The sequence below is a fragment of the Tursiops truncatus genome, chromosome 15 (genome assembly GCF_011762595.2).
Source record: "Tursiops truncatus isolate mTurTru1 chromosome 15, mTurTru1.mat.Y, whole genome shotgun sequence".
Classification (NCBI taxonomy): Eukaryota; Metazoa; Chordata; class Mammalia; order Artiodactyla; family Delphinidae; genus Tursiops; species Tursiops truncatus.
In genome coordinates this window covers 62,865,477-62,882,722 of record NC_047048.1, presented here as the reverse complement: position 1 = coordinate 62,882,722, position 17,246 = coordinate 62,865,477, and the positions used below count along the sequence as shown (strand labels likewise).

The 17,246-nt window shown below is 41.0% G+C and overlaps 1 protein-coding gene across 3 annotated transcripts in view; it reads left to right on the top strand.

Moving 5' to 3' along the window:
- Positions 1-2,669: 2,669 nt before the first annotated feature.
- The window catches only part of UQCC1 (ubiquinol-cytochrome c reductase complex assembly factor 1), an 89,662-nt gene continuing 75,085 nt past the window's right edge, over positions 2,670-17,246 (top strand). For 2 of the 3 annotated variants that reach the window (XM_033841280.2, XM_019950639.3), the window contains exons 1-2: positions 2,670-2,807; positions 14,173-14,277. In XM_033841280.2, coding sequence (XP_033697171.1) covers positions 2,784-2,807; positions 14,173-14,277 — 129 coding nt within the window. In that variant the 5' untranslated portion in view covers positions 2,670-2,783. The remainder of the gene's footprint in view (positions 2,808-14,172; positions 14,278-17,246) is intronic. The other variant, XM_019950640.3, reaches the window with a different exon arrangement.

Sequence of the window (17,246 nt, the reverse complement as noted above, 5' to 3'; positions counted from 1 at the left end):
GGGTGGAAGGTTGGGATTCAAGGTGATGGTAAAAAGGGACTTTAGCTTTATCTGTAACATGCTAATTTTTAGAAAATACAGTGTAATCATAAATCACTTTTTAATTTAAAATTAATTAATAAATTAAAATTTATAAAGTGGAGAGTTACCAGCTTCAACTAGATTCTCCATATTTCACTGGCCCCTTTTTCTTTCATTCTTTGTTAAACTTTAAACTTTCTCCTTCTTCTAAACTATAATCTCATACCATCTGCCTTCCTCTGAGTAGAAAAACTTTCCTGCCAAGTTAACAGAGAAAATAGAAGCCATCAGAATGGAAATTAAATATCAGTCTTTTCTCTTGTCCCCAACATCTTAGTTCATCATCTATTGTGTGAATTATTTACTTGGTCTTAAATTTGCACAGTTTTTGTATCACATTTGCTTCTTGAATCTGATTAACAAGAATATTGCTCTTATCCCCCCCATTTTTTTTAATAGATAGGTAGTTTTTTTTTTTAAATAAATTTATTTATTTTTGGCTGCATTGGGTCTTCATTGCTGCCCGCGGGCTTTCTCCTGTTGCAGCGAGCGGGGGCTACTCTTCATTGTGGTGCGCGGGCTTCTTGTTGCGGTGGCTTGTCTTGTTGCGGAGCACGGGCTCTAGGCGCACGGGCTTCAGTAGTTGCGGCACGCAGGCTCAGTAGTTGTGGCTTGCGGGCTCTAGAGCACAGGCTCAGTAGCTGTAGGAATGGAAGTGCCCCCCCCTTTTAAAATGAATTAATTTATTTATTTATATTTGGCTGCATTCGGTCTTTGTTGCTGTGCACGGGCTTTCTCTAGTTGGCGGCGAGCGGGGACTACTCTTCGTTGTGGTGCGCGGGTTTCTCATTGCAGTGGCTTCTCTTGTTGCAGAGCATGATCTCTAGGCGCGCAGGCTTCAGTAGTTGTGGCTCACAGGCTCTAGAGCGCAGGCTCAGTAGTTGTGGCGCACGGGCTTAGTTGCTCCGCGGCATGTGGGATCTTCCCGGACCAGGGATCGAACCCGTATCCCCTGCATTGGCAGGCGGATTCTTAACCACTGCGCCACCAGGGAAGTCGGGAAACTCCCCCTTTTTAATATGTGATGCAACTTGTCCTAACTTATGTGTGGGAGCGCTACACCACTGTTTCCAATACCAAACACATAAGCTGTCCACTTGAGTGCAAAGCATCTAAAGGGTAGTTTCTAAAGCGTAGTTTCCTTCCCATGTTATTATTATTATTTTTTTAAATTTGGTTGCGCTGGGTCTTAGTTAATGCAGGCGGGCTCCTTAGTTGTGGCATGTGAACTCTTAGTTGCGGCATGCATGTGGGATCTAGTTCCCTGACCAGGGATCGAACCTGGGCCCCCTGCATTGGGAGGGCAGGGTCCTATCCACTGTGCCACCAGGGAAGTCCCCGCATGTTATTCTCTAATTTAGCTCTTTGTTGTTCCCTTCATAGCACTTACCACAATTTTTAACTATTTTATTTTTTTCATCGGCTTACTAGACTTTTGTGACACAGCACCTCCAGCCTCTACCCCCCCAGCCGCAGGTCTATGAGCTCCAGGAAGCCAGTATCCACACCTGTCTTGTGTCCAGCACATAGTGACCATTCAGTGGGTCTATGTTGACTGAATGAAAGAGAAGGGAGTCCTTCAGCACCCTGCCCTTCTGCTCCCAGTCACCCCAGGAGCACTGACACCTTCTCTCCTCTACTGTTCTTGGGATACAATGAATGCAAGAGGTGTTCTAGCCAAGGCCATTCTCTCCCAACCTCCTGTGGAAACTCTTTGCGTCTTTGATTCTTTCTTCTGTATCTTCATCTTTATAATAATTTCCTATCAATACTCAAAGATGCTCCCAATCACAACCAACCAATCAGAAGCCCCTAAAGTTCCTTCTTCGGGTCTCAGGTCAGCATGTGACCACCCTCTTCCCCTGAATTTCAGGACTCAGCCATGCCCTTTGTTCTTCCTCCTACTCTTTCTCAGGCTCGTTTTAGGGAATCTTTTTTTTTTTCTTTCAGTAATTGGCTGGGTTGGGTCTTCATTGCTGCGCGCGGGCTTTCTCTAGTTGCGACGAGCAGGGTCTGCTCTTCATTGCGGTGCATGGGCTTTGCATTGCAGTGGATTCTCTTGTTGCGGAGCACGAGCTCTAAGAGCATGGACTCAGTAGTTACGGCTTGCAGGCTCAGTAGTTGTGGCGCACGGGCTTATTTGCTCCGTGGCATGTGGGATCTTCCAGGACCAGGACTCGAACTTGCGTCCCCTGCATTCGCAGGCGGGTTCTTAACCACTGCACCACCAGGGAAGTCCCTTAGGGAGTTCTGAAGTGCTAGGATTCTCCCAGGATTCTGTTCTTTTCAACCATCGGTGAAAAGGGGGGAATCCTTGTGGGGACAGAGTCTGGGAAAAAGGGACTCCGACAAGGTGGTGCTGAAGACTGAGGCTGGGTGAGGTGGGTTAATGAAAGAGCTATGAAAAGCCCGAGGCAGAGGTCAAAGAGGACAGGTGTTGTGATGACTTGAGCCTCTGTGACGTGTCTGGCGGAGACTAGGGAGAGCGGGAGGCGCGCGCGCGTCCCGACCGTCCGGCCGCGCCCCAGGCCCTGCCTCCTCGCGCACAGCAGTGAAAGCGCGCGCTCATGTGCGCAGCGACCTCTGTGCGCCTGCGCCGCCGTTGCCGGGCATCCGCCGGCGAAAAGACGACCTAGGGGAGGGGTGGTGGCAGCGGGGACTCCGGAAGCCCACCTTTCACCCGGAAATGGTTGTCGAGAAACATGGCGTTGCTGGTGCGAGTCCTTGTGAGTGAAGGAGTAATTTTGTGGTGTCGCCCACCGGGCCTCCGGGTTGGAGTCGGAGAGGGAGGGGCGGGAGCAACTGGACGGAAGTGCAGGAGCGGAGCCTGTGCGGTAGCGAGGGTGCGCGGCCGCGTCTCTTCGGGGAAACTGAGGCAGTTTCCCACCTCCCCCGACCCTCGGTTTGGCCGTGGCTTCCCCCTCTTTGGAGAAGGCGTGAGACTGACGTCAGATATAAATTTGACGAAGCTTGCTTTTCCTTGGTCACCACCTGTGACTCCTTCCCCTCAGGGAGAGAGGCAGCGCGTGGGGCACTGATTGTAGTTTCGGGAGACCCGGGTTCTAGTTCCTGTTCTGTCACTAACGCTCAGGGTGACCTTGGGCAAGTCACTTTTGGGCTTCAGAGTTCCCATGGGCAAAGCGAGGACGTAAATCTGCAAGTCTTTGGGATTCTGAGGTTCTTTGGGTTTGTTTCAGAGATCAGTACATCAATTATTAACTCTATAGTTAAGTGGAATACTCTTATATGCTATTAGAGTGAAAGCTGCACGAGAACTGGGGTCATATCTGTCGTTTTCACTCTGCCTAGCACAGTGTCTGGCACATCATAGGTGTTCAGTAAAGATTTGTTGAAGGAATGAAATAAGTGATGAAGCACTACTCGACTAATTAACACCCATATGGGAAGCTGCTGCACCTCTTGTGATTCAGTCCTGAACTTCTAGCCGACTCTGACTTATAGAAATTAAAGAGAACAAGAGTTAGGAGGATACAGAGCTTGGGTCCTAATCATGGAGGGATAGTAGAATTTATAATTTTGTCAAGTCTTTAAAAATTGGGTCAAGGAGACTGTTTTTCATAGCAGACACTGTGTATTCCTGCCTCTAGCTTTCTTTTGAGTTCTGATATTAGAAATATTTGTGTCTTATCTTTTTATATGTGGCATACACGGCCTGTGATTTTCCTTGTATTCCTTGTCAGCCTAGCAAAGTGCAGTGCCCTCTGTTGTTGCGTAGTAAAAGTTTTTTTGAAGAGTAGCTCCTGTAACCTACAGAAAGTAACTTGGTGAAGTAATTGTTGATGCCAGGGCAGGAACTGATTCAGATCTGACGACTGCTGAGGAAATGGCAACTAGGATGTCCTAAGTGGTTTTTTTTTGGCCATGGTGCTCGGCTTGTGAGATCTTAGTTCCCTGACCAGGAATCGAACCCAGGCCCCTGGCAGTGGAAGCGCAGAATCCTAACCACTGGACCACCAGGGAATTCCCTACTAAGTGTTTTGTTTTTTAAAAAAATATTTATTATTATTATTATTTTTTTGGCTGTGTTGGGGTCTTAGTTGCGGTGCGCAGGCTTCTCTCTAGTTGTGGCTCGCATACTCAGTAGCTGCGGCGCATGGGCTTAGTTGCCCTGCTGCGTGTGGGATCTTAGTTCCTTGACCAGGAATTGAACCTGTGTCCCCTGCATTGGAAGGTGAATTCTTAACCACTGGACCACCAGGGAAGTCCCCCTCCTAGATGTATTTTTTTTTTAATTAATTAATTAATTTTTGGCTGCGTTGGGTCTTTGTTGCTGCGTGTGGGCTTTCTCTAGTTGTGAGCAGGGGCTACTCTTCGTTGTGATACACAGGCTTGTCACTACAGTGGCTTCTCTTGTTGCTGAGCACAGGCTCTAGGCGCTCGTGCTTCAGTAGTTGTGGCATGTGGGCTCAGTAGTTGTGGCTCATGGGCTCTAGAGCACAGGCTCTGTAGTTGTGGTGCACAGGCTTAGTTGCTCTGCGGCCTGTGGGATCTTCCCAGACCAGGGATCGAACCCATGGCAGATTCTTAACCACTGTGCTACCAGGGAAGTCCCATCCTAGGTGTTTTTAAGATAGATACTTTGGGGGGGAAAGATGAGAATTTTATTGGGCTGTAGATCTGAAATGAATACCTTGACTTGTCTTGGAAGTTAGTGACTTCCTCAGCTGAGCATGCTGCTGAGCATGTGGATGGTTACAGGATCTTTTCTTCTTGGTTGGTAGCATCCAGTGAAACCACCTTTCTAACTGCCTTCTATTAGTTGAATCTTTTTCTACCCCCCATTTATCCCTTTCTATTCATCTTTTTAGGTGGAAAGCAAGATTACGTAAGGAAAGTCACTTTCACTTTATACGGTATACTGTAATTCTTTGAAGTCTTCTTATCATATGTTGTAATGTGTGACAAAGCAACAGAAACTCCCTTAGGACTAGAGAGTTACAGTAAACATGAAAGTAGCAGATATTTATTGATCACCTATGCTGAAGAGGCATTAGGGTTAGGCACTGTGAGGAATTCACAAATACAGGAAAATGCACCTGTCTAGGTGTCGGAAGAGCCTTGTTTGAAAGCTTGGCCCCATTACTTACTATGGGTATAGCCTTGAGCAAATCACCTAACTTCTCTGAGCCTCAGATTTTCTTAAGGGTAAGTCTGATAGGGTTGATCAGAGAATCAGTTGATACAAATGACATTTTAAATGCTTGTTTTCCCTTCCTTTTAATTCAGCGACTATTTTGAGTGTTCACTGCATTCTAGCAACTCTCCAAGGGACTGAGGATGAAAAACATAGAACTTATTCTCATGTTTATAATCTAATAGCAGAGACAGAAAACTGCTGATAACAGTTCTTGAAATGCTGTGATAGAAGTCTTAACTAGGTGCTGTGGTAGCAGAGTAGAAAGGCACCTAACCCAGCCTGAGGACAAGCATTTAGATGCTTAAACTAAATGAGGGAGCATTAGATGGGGAATAGGGGAAAGGAAATAGAGGAGAAGCATTAGCTTATGCTACTATGCTAGACAACAAAGGCGCTCTAAGTAAATCTCTCTGGCTGGACTCGGGGGCACTTGTGGGGAAATGGCAGTAGAGGAGACATTGCCTTGCATGTCATAGTTAGGGGTTGGAGATTTATCTTGAGGCAGAGGGCAGCCACTGAAGTATTTTAAACGAAGGGAAGATTTATTTTTAAAGGTTTTTTTGATGCATTTACTCTTGTTTTTTTTCTTATTTAAATTTTTTAAATTGAGGAATAATTGACGTACAGTAAATCACACTTATTTAATTGTATAATTTGATAAGTTTTGACACAGGTATACACCCGAAAAGTCATAATCATAATAAAAATAACGAACATATCCGTCACTCCCCAAAATTTCTTTGCGCCCTTTTGCAATCCTTATATTGCTCTCCCTGCTTCCAGCCACCATTGATCAGGGGAACACTTTGTTCCTTCTCTCATTTTTAAATTGAAATTAAAAATTTTTAATTTGAAAGTATAAAGAAGTAAAAAAAAGAGTCCAATCCACATAGTAAACAAAAAACATAGATTTTTGTTTTAATAGATCCCTGTAACAAGGGTGGATGTAACAGATGGGTCAGTCAGAGAGGGCTGAGATTAGAGTCCCCAAGGCCAGTCAGAAACTAAAGTAATCCTGGAAGAAGTGATGAAGCCTGTACTAAGTGGGAGATGGACAGTGTGGTTAAAGAAGAAGGGATGGTTGCAAGAGGTATTGAGGAAATTGTCTACAGAGCTTGATGAGAGATTAGATGTTAAGGATGAGGAAGAGGCAAGAGTCTAACAGCTTGTCCCAGGTCAGCCTAGGATGACTGAGTTAATAGCAGTGTTCTTCACTGAGAAAATCTAGCTGGAGTTTTTGGGGGTTTTCTGTTTGTTGGTGTTTTTTTGTTGTTGTTGGTTTTTGTTTTTGCAGCTGGATATTTGGTGTTCAGGAGAGGGAGCTGAAATGTAAGTTGTAGTTGAAACAAAAATGTTGAGATTTCTCGAGCAATAATATTGATAGGGAACATTTATAGGGCGTTTACCATGTGGTAAGCACTCTTAAATACTTTATATGTGTGAACTTGCTAAATCCTTATGACAGCCCTTTGAAAAGGTAGGCACTATTATTCCCCCATTTTGCAGACAAGAAAATTGAACCACCGAGAAGTAGTATTCCTGAAATATTCTCATTAATCTCCCCTTACTTTTTCCTCTTTCTGTCTTTTTGACCAGTTTTTACCCTTCTCCAAGGATGGGTTTGGGAAGGAGGAGTAAACTGAAACACTGCTATTGCTGAGTAGATCTAGCAGAGGAACTGGACATTTGAGCAGTGCGCTGGGGCTTTTTTATGGTTTTATGAGCTGTTTTGACATTGGTAATAATTTTTACTTTTCTTTGATAGTAGTATAAATTGCAGAAAGCCACACTGGATTAAAAAAAATTGTAGTAGAATACGCATAGCATAATTTACCATTTCAACCAATTTTAAGTGTACAGTTCAGTGGTATTAAGTACATTCACATTGTTGTGCTGCCATCACCACCATCATCCAAAGAACTCTTTTCATCTTCGAAAATTGAAACTCTGTACCTATTAAAAGATAAATCCCTATGCCCCACTCTACCCAGCCCTGGGCAACCACCATTCTTTCTGTCTTTATGATTTTGACTACTCTAGGTACCTCATATAAGTGGAATCATACAGTGTTTGTTCTTTTGTGTCTGGCTTATTTCACTTAACATAATGTCCTGAAAGTTCATCCATGTTGTAGCATGACAGAATTTCCTTTTTTTAAGGCTGAATAATATTCTGTTGTATGCATATACTACATTTCATTTATCCGTTAATCTGTTGATGGGCACTTTGGTTGCTCCCACCTTTTGGCTATTGCCAAATAGTGCTGCCATGAACATGGGTGTACAAATATTTGTTCTAGTCCCTGTTGTTACTTCTTTTGGGTATGTGCTCAGAAGTAGAATTGTTGGATCATATTGTAATTCTATGTTTAATTTTTTGAGCAATCACCATTCTGTTTTCCATAGCAGCTGCACCATTTTACATTTCTACCAGCCAAGCACAAGGGTTTCAATTTCTCCACATCTTCTCCAACACTTATTTTCTTTCTTTTTTTTGTTTTTATAGTGGCCATCCGAATGGGTGTGAGAGGATAATCTCATTGTAGTTTTTTTTTTTTCAGATTTTTTTTGATTTGGACTATTTTTAAAGTCTTTTTAAAAATTTAATTTATTTATTTTTGGCTGCATTGGGTCTACTTTGCTGCGCACAGACTTTTCTCTAGTTGCAGTGAGCAGGGGCTACTCTTTGTTGCGGTGTGCGGGCTTCTCATTGTGGTGGTTTCTCTTGTTGCAGAGCATGGGCTCTAGGCATGTGGACTTCAGTAGTTGTGGCATGTGGGCTCAGTAGTTGTGGCACATGGGCTTAGTTGCTCTGTGGCATGTGGGATGTGGGAGCTTCCCAGACCAGGGATCGAACCCATGTCCCCTGCATTGGCAGGCGGATTCTCAACCACTGCGCCCCCAGGGAAGTCCCATCTGCAAGTATTTTTTCTGTTCCTTATTTCTCTCTTCTCCGTCTGAGACTTCCATTATACATATGTTGGTATGTTTGATGGTGTAGGTACGTTTGCTGGTAGGTCTCTGAGACTCCATTAAATTTTCTTCATTTTTTTTTTTTTCTTTCTGTTCGTTGGGCTGGATAATCTCAATTGATCTATCTTCAAGGTCACTGATTCTTTCTTTTGCTCAAATCTGCTGTTAAACTTCTCTAGTGAAATGTTAATTTTATTTATTGTTCTTTTCTTTTTAAAAAATTTTTTAAAAAAAATATTTATTTATTTATTTGCTTGCACCAGGTTTTAGTTGTGGCAGATGGGCTCCTTAGTTGCAGCTCGCAGGCTCCTTAGTTGTGGCTTGCCTGCTCCTTAGTTGCGGCCTGCGGGCTCCTCATTTGTGGCATGTGTACTCTTACTTGCAGCATGCATGTGGGATCTAGTTCTCTGACCAAGGATCAAACCCAGGCGCCCTGCATTGGGAGTGCAGAGTCCTATCCACTGCACCACCAGAGAAGTCCCTTATTGTTCTTTTCAACTCCAGAATTTTTGTTTGGCTTTTTGTAAAATTTCTTTCTTTATTGATATTGTTTATTTGGTGAGATATCATTCTCATACTTTGCTTTTGTTCTTTAGTCATGGTTTCCTTTAGATCTTAAAATTTTTAAATAGCTGGTTCAAAGTCTTTGTCTGGTTTGTCTCATGTCTGGGCTTCCTCAGGGACAGTTTCTACTGATTTTTAAATTTTCCCTTGTATTGACCATGCTTTTCTTGTTGTTTTACATGTTTCACAAGTTTTTGTTGAAAACTAAACATTTTAAATGATATAATGTGGCACCTCTAGAAATCAGGACTTTGTTTTCCCAGAGTTTGTTGTTATTTTTCTGTTTAGTGACTTTTCTGAATTAATTCTGTAAAGTCTGTATTCTTTGTCATGTGGTCTCTGCCCAGTTAGCTTAGTGGTCAAGTAATGATTGGATGGAGATTTCCTTAAATGCCTGGAACCAATGAGTCTCTTAGTATTTGTTGAGGGGCTCTGTGTGCATTTTGGAGCATGTCTTCATCCTTCTGCCAGTCATTTGACAGTTCTGCCTTAACCTTCACTTCCTGCTTGCGAAGCACCTCAAGGTCAACCAGAGATGAGAGCTTAGAGCAGTCTCAGGTCTTTCCTGTTCTGGGCATGTGCACAAACCTGTGCATCTGCTTGGCCTTCAAATTCCCGGGAATATGTCAGAGCTTTTCAAGGTCCCTATGCATATCTCATTCCTCTGATTTTCCTTTTAAACTTTTTGATTAGCCTGTTGTTTTCCCCAAGTATTATCCACTGCCTCAGGCAGCCACAAAGTTAAACAATTGCCTCTATTTGTTTTCCACTAATGCTCCTGGGGAAAATGGTTATCATACTGGAGGAGTTTCAAGACGGATGGAGTCTTTCAAGGAACTGCTAGACAGATCAAATAATTCCAGACCTTTGTGAATAAGGTTTGAGGAGCTTCAACCCCATTCAGGAGTCAACTTTTCTCCAGAGAAGACTAGTTCCTTTCAGTGAATACTACTATTTAGAAACCAAGTTTGGATGCTACATGTTGTCATTGCAACTGAGGTGTCATTGCTTCCAGGCCCTATCAGTACAGGAGTAGGAAGTATATGTATGTGTATACATATACATAAACACACATATGTTGATTTCTTTACCTCTGTATATTAAAAACTTACACCGGTTACTCTAAATCCATCCCAATAGCACAGGGTTTATTCTGTCCTTTTGCCTTTTCATATTTGTTAACTCCTTTCTCTGATAGAAACCTGATCCCTCATCCTTAATATATTTACTGATTTGCTCAAATCCTTCCTGTATTTGTGAATTCACATACTTGCTAAAATTTATTTGTAACCCGAATCAATACTTGTGGTGCTTTTGCAGTCATTTGTGGACATGTGCGGGGGTGAAAAATTTGAACTGCAACGTGCATATTCCTGGCTGAGGTGATACTCTGACTTCTTGTTTTAGCTATTATGCTGTAAACAAGTATCCTTCTCATGGTCAATTTAGTGTCATGTTTTTTGCATTTTTGTGCTTTTGTTGGTGATTTCCCTGTTTAAAATCGCCCCCAGGTGTAGTGCTGAAGTGCTGTCTAGTGCTGCTAAGTGCAAAAAGTCTGTGATGTTTCTTGTGGAGAAGATTTGTGTGTTATAGATGAGTTTTGTTCAGGAGAGAGTTAGTGCTGTTGGCTCTGAGTTCAGTGTTAATGAATCAACAACATATTAAATAAGGTGTCTTTAAACAGAAACACACAAAACAAGTTCATGTATTGTTTGGTTGATGAAAATGTTGTGACCAGAGGCTTGCAGGAACCTAACCCTGTATTTTTCCCCTAGGAGCAATGGTTCAGTGTTTGCTAACTTAGTGTTTGTGGTCACTTTGTAAAACATAACTATGGGGAGTAGGAGAATTGACTACCTGTAAAGCCTTTTCCAGCTCATGGGTGAGCAAAGGAAAATACTATGTATCTTAAAAACCACATGAAGAAAGAGTCTGGTCAGTGGACTAATTAAAGTGTAGTCACAAAAAGAGCTGATCTGTGAGAATATTTTCAAATACGATGTAAAATCACCTGCAAGTCACAATATGCACAGGAAATACAAACATAAAACGTATCTTTAAAATTTTGGTTGAAGTGTTGATGAGGCAAAAGGATGATAAAACCAGTTCCCACTGAGTAATGGTGTTTATACTATCCTAAGTTAAAGCAATGTGTTTTGTTTTTTGTTTTTTTTTTGCCGTAGGCGGGCCTCTCACTGTTGTGGCCTCTCCCATTGCAGAGCACAGGCTCCCGATGCGCAGGCTCAGCGGCCATGGCTCACGGGCCCAGCCGCTCCGCGGCATGTGGGATCTTCCCAGACCGGGGCATGAACCCATGTCCCCTGCATCGGCAGTCAGATTCTCAACCATTGCGCCACCAGGGAAGCCCTAAAGCAATGATTTTAACCACTGGAATTTTTTTCTGAACTTGGGAGAACTGAAGTTTGCTAATTGTTATAGACCTAATGTATTAGTATCTATAAGAGGATGATAAGTACTTCCACAGATTTACTGATATATATTTATAAATGAAGTATTGGGAGAGGTGGAAAGGAAAAAGGACTTAGTAGAATCAGTAGAACCAGAACCTGGAGTCTAGGTTGAAGCAAATGAGCTCATGCTTTGGGTAGGAGAGAAGAAGAGAGTCCCAGAGGAACTCCAAGGGGATTAGCTTGTGTGGAGAGGAGCAGTAATTCTCAAACCAGAGAGTATGAGTCAGGTTTTGGAACTGCTGAGTGGAGAATGCAAGGCAGAGTATGTAAGTATATTGATGGGTCGGAGTCCAGTTGGTAAAGATCAGGTGTTTAAGTTTGACTACAGAGACACTTGGAGGCACTGCAAGCTTTTGAGAAAGGGAATTCCAGGTTCAAAGCAATATTTTAAGAAAATGGTTCTTGCTGCTGTGACAGTTTGCTGGGGAAAGAGGAGTTTACTTAACATAATTCAGTAACAGTTGTTAATAGCAATAGTGAAGCCTTTGTGTGTGTGTTTTACTGTTATTGAAGTGCTTTTACAGGTGGTCCTTGGGACGCTCCTGTGAGGTAGCTTTTATTATTCCCACTTTTAAGTAAGGGAAAATGGAGGTCCAGAGTTTTGAGTAACTAGTTCAGGGTCACACAGCTATTTAATGGTAGGCTTGTGATTCAGATACCCTTTCTGCTACACCTCAGTTTCAATTAAGGATTTCGACAAAGAATTGTTGTTGTAGGATTGGAGAAGGAAAGAAAACAGCAGCTGATTAGTACTTTCTTCTAATAAGATGTGATTTAAAGTATTGGCATGAAACCAAGTAGAGTCAAATGTTACAGAGAAAATTTTTATTGACATTGGAAAAAATATGATGAAATTCTTCAGAAAATCTTCCAAAAGTTTGCATTGTTCCTACTTGTAATTTCCTCTTACCTTACCCCCACCCCCCACCCCCACTCCGCTTTGGGCCTGAATCTGCTGAAGTTTCATCTTAGCACGTATTTACATTTTTAGGAAAGGAACATCTGACATGGAATGATCTGGTAAATGTGTCAGCTGTTAGTAAACAAGAAGCCAGTAATTGTATCTCATTTGAAAACAATCCCAACAGGTCAAACCTCAGCTGAAATAAAATCCTATTTTTAAGCTTTACTTTTAATTTGAAACATAAGTTGCTGTGAGTAGCCTATTAGAAACAGTTACACAACTTTAGAAAGCATCTCTAGGTTTAAAATTCTAATACCTTTCTCCCCCTTACCCCTGGCCCTTCCTGCCTAGTCATGAGGAAATGGAGATTCAGATTCAACTTAATATTTATTGAGTTGGACATACTGCAAAGGACATTTTTTTCCTTAAAATCCTGAGAGGTAGGGATTTTTATTTATTTTATGGAAGAGGCAACAAAGGCTCATAGCTCACTGACAGGGGAGCCAAGAGTCAAATCAGTGCTTTCTGATTCCAAGTACAGGACTCTTCCCATAGTATTATGCTGTATTTTAATTGGTTCAAGACTAGGTCATAGAGTGGTAGAGCTAGAAGGGACTTTGGGGATATTTCCTCTACCCTTTCATCCCATAAATGAGCATGGATCCAGGAGCTGGGCTTTCTGGATTCAAATCTTAACCCCGCTATTTATTAACCATGTGACCTTGGGAAGTTACTTATCCATACTTCCATTTCTTTATCCATATACGTGGAATAATAGCAATATACCTAAGTCATTGGGTGGTGATTATGAGGTTTAAATGAGTTCATATATGTAAAGTACCTGAAAAATACCTGGCACATAGTAAGTGTTTATAAGTATTACTAATATTTGTTAAGAGGAAACTGAGTATCATAAAGGTGTAATTACTTCTAAAGATTATATTAAAGTAGCTGAGTTTAAACTAGGATCCGGATCTTTGACTCCTACTATTGTAGTTGATGGTTGGCAAAGTGTTTTCAGATAGTTTGGTATATCCAGTCCTCATTATGGCTCTATAAAGTCTACAGGCCAAGTGAAAGAAACCCTTCGATCTCCCAAAGTTGGTTTCTAGGATAGAGATTTCCAGTGCTGTGTACGTGGATGCCATTTATACAGTGGGTTGTATTTCAGCTTCATAAAGTAAAGCAGGCTTCTCATTTAGCAAGGTAGAGCTTCTCCTTTCTCCAGCCTAACCTTTCACTTTAGTCCAGAGACCTTTTTGAGGTCAATTAATGCCAGAGGGAAAAATTGGACCTCAGTCATAGCTCTAACAGCCACTTAATCTCCCTTTGTCTTGGAAATCAAATTGCCCAAGTGTGTTTTCCCACCCTAAAAATTTCAGCCCATGGGGCTTCCCTGGTGGCACAGTGGTTGAGAGTCTGCCTGCCGATTCAGGGGACACGGGTTCGTGCCCCGCTCCGGGAAGATCCCACATGCCGCGGAGTGGCTGGGCCCGTGAGCCATGGCCGCTGAGCCTGCGCGTCCGGAGCCTGTGCTCCGCAATGGGAGAGGCCACAACAGTGAGAGGCCCGCATACCGCAAAAAAATAAAAAATAAAAATTTCAGCCTTAGTTTCTTCATCCTTTTGGGGTTAATGGTAATCCTGGCACTGTTCACTGTAAAGGGATTTTATGAAGAGCTTATAAATCAGTGTTTATGAAAAGGAATTGCAAACTCTGATTTAAATGATAAGCTAACTGTAAAATGCCTGAAGTAGGTTTATTTTGTTACTTTCCTGAGAGGGAGCTCATGTCCTCCAGTTTGGGTCAGCTATTACCAGAATTCGTCTAGTCCGTGGTAGGCAGGGGTACATTTTATCCTTGGAGAGGTGAGCATGGGGAGGCTTGGTCCTAGTCCTGTTTTGGAAATTCTCCTTTCATGTGCCCTGTTCTGGCAGAATTTCTAGACTTAGGTATGCTCTTTGCCTTCTACACATGGAGTCTGATATAGATTCCTGACAAACTATTTTTTTCTTTCTCTAGAGGAACCGGATTAGCATCTCCCAGTGGGTTCCAGTATGCAGCCGATTGCTACTTGTGTCTCATACACAGGGACAGTGGGGCAGGGCTCTGTCTGGTACTTCCCAGGTAAGATTTGTTATTCCTTTGCTTGGTATGAAAAAACCTTAGTGTTTATGTGCAAATGTCATGTATTTATAGATTAACCAACCAAATTGTGTGATGGAAAAACCTCATGAGACCACTTCTGGGTCTCTGTGGTGCCAGCTCAGGACTGATTCCTACTGTATGGTGTCTAGGGCGTTGCTTCTAAATACCCCAGCAGTGGAACTTAGCCTAGGATACCATGCTACAGTCTGATGATTTTTACTGTTGGGAGTGTTTCCAGATATTCATCTCAGAGTTAACTTTTCTTCAGTTTTCTTTTTGTAGCCACTTTATGCCGCTTTTATTTGGGGTAAGAAATGTTTCTTCATTTTTTTCCTTTTTATGAACATAAAAATCCAAGGAACAATTATTTCAGGCCTTAGTTTACCACTGATCACATGATTCTTTATAAAGTAGTTTACTTTGGACCCTCCTTGAGAGTTTTTTCTCCTGATTTTTGTTGATTGTACAAATAATTTAGTAATAAAGGAAATAAAAATCACCCATGACTTCAAACCTGAAAACATCTGCTGGTTCTTTTCCAGTCCTTAAGTATGTATGTGTGTACTAATTTTTTCCCTCGGTACCTTAACAAATATCCACAGAATTTTATGTTCTGGTGCTTTTTCACTTATTAGAGCAGACATTATTCATGTTGTTAGATAGATTTCATAATTAATTTTTTAAATGGCTACATGTTATTTATTTAACTTTTGTTTATATTAAAATTATCTACAGATTTTTTGTAGACTTTAATGTGGTTACCATTTTATTGTTATATAGTATTTCTCATTTTTAATTATTTATTAAAGATGAACTTCTAGCAGGGTGTACCCTAGGTCAAAGGGTATAAGCAGTTTTCCTCTCCAAAAAGTTGTTTTAATTTATACTGCCACCAGCAAGTTTATATAACTAGTTTTTCATCATTACCTCCCCTAAATTGGGTGTTTTAAAAAAATTTAAACTAATTGGGTAGAAAATGTTACCTTGTTTTGCTTTGCATTTCTTTATCAGGGTTAAACATTTTTCTGTTTATCAGTTATATTCTGGTTTGTAAAAATTACATATTTACATCATTTCTCTGTTTATCTACTGGGAATTTATTTTCATTACCAATTTATGTAAATTCCTTTTATAGCCATTCACTTTCTTTTTCATATTTAATGCAATGAAAAATTATTTTTGATGTATATAATTATATATTATATAATTTAAATAAATAAATAAAATATATTAAAATACTTAAAATATAGAGTAATTCCCTCCAGCTAGTGTATAAGCCTTGCCCTTCTGAGGACATGTCTTATTTTTACCTGTATTTCCTGGGCTTCTCACTAAGTCTGGCACAGAGAAGGCACTAAATGTATGTTGAATGAATGAAGAATATGCTTGTGCAAAAGAGGCATCTACTTTGGGTAGTCATGTAGCTGTTTCTTTTCAGAGTTGGGCTAGGTTCTATTTTTATTTTTATTTCTGTGCACTGGAAAATTTTAGTAGAATTTATCCTATAGTTCTAAATCATTTGTAAATAATGTGTGCAGAGATGGTGGAAGGAGGAACTCATTATATCAGTCTCTGAGTTGTGCCTCATTCTTTGAATCAATAAACATTTATTGGGTACCTAATATATACCAGATACTATATTAGGCTCTGGGATGGCATTATAGAGAAACATCCATGTAAATAACTTAAAATTGTTTATCTCATGCTGACAAGATTATAAATAAACTGGACATTTTGTCATATTGACGTTACCTCACTGGTACATCTTCCCATCTTTGAGTTCTCCTGGTTGGAAAACTCTGCTTCAGAATGACATCCTTAGGTACATATCTGACAGGGAGGCAGATTTGGCTTAGAATGAGGAAGAACTTTGTGTTAACTAGAATTGTGGTGTAATGGGATGTGTTGGCTGTATTTTAACAAAGTAAATTTACTTTTACTGGAAGTATTCAAGCAATGATTGGAAGGCTATGTTAGGGGCTTGACATAAAAGTATCCTCCATTGGATGAGTGGTAGTATCAGATGATCTCTAAGGTAATGTCCAATGCTATAATCCTATTATCATTTTCAAAAGGCTAGGGACATTGGACTCTAATCTGTCTTTTCTAAGTAACCTCTTGAAGTTCTGTCATACTTTGATGAGTCTACTTAAAAAGTTTTTTTTAGGGCTTCCCTGGTGGCTCAGTGGTTGAGAGTCCGCCTGCCGATGCAGGGGACACGCCTTCGTGCCCCGGTCTAGGAAGATCCCACGTGTGGCGGAGCGGCTGGGCCCGTGAGCCATGGCCGCTGAGCCTGCGCATCTGGAGCCTGTGCTCTGCAATGGGAGAGGCCACAACAGTGAGAGGCCCGCGTACCGCAAAAAAAAAAAAAAAAGTTTTTTTAAATTTTTGAAATAATTTAAACTTCCAGAAAAGTTATAAAAATGGTAGTGTTCCCTTATACCCTTCATCTAGCTTCCTCTAATGTTAGCATCTTATAGCAATTATTGAAACCAGGAAGTGAACATTGATGTGATACTATTAACTAATCTATACACCTTATTCCAATTTTACTTTTTTTCCCCATTAATGTCCTTTTTTTGGTCTCTCAATTGGGGTTCATCTAATATTTTCTTAAAATTAGATTGAGGCTATGTGTTTTTGGCAAAAGTGATATTGTTTCCTTCTCAGTGGGTCACATCAGGGGATACATGATGCCAGTTATTACTGGTGATGTTAACTTTGATGACTTGGTTATTAAATTGGTGTCCGTCAGCTTCCTCTACTATAAAGTACTATTTTCCCCTTTGTAATTAGTAGGTGTCTTGTGAGAAGATACTTTGAGATTATGCAAATATCCTGTTTCTCATCATACTTTCTTTTTTTGAAGTTTTTAAAATAATTTTTATTGAAATATAGTTGATTTACAATGTTGTGGGGTTTTTTTGGGTTTTTTTGGCTGCGTTGGG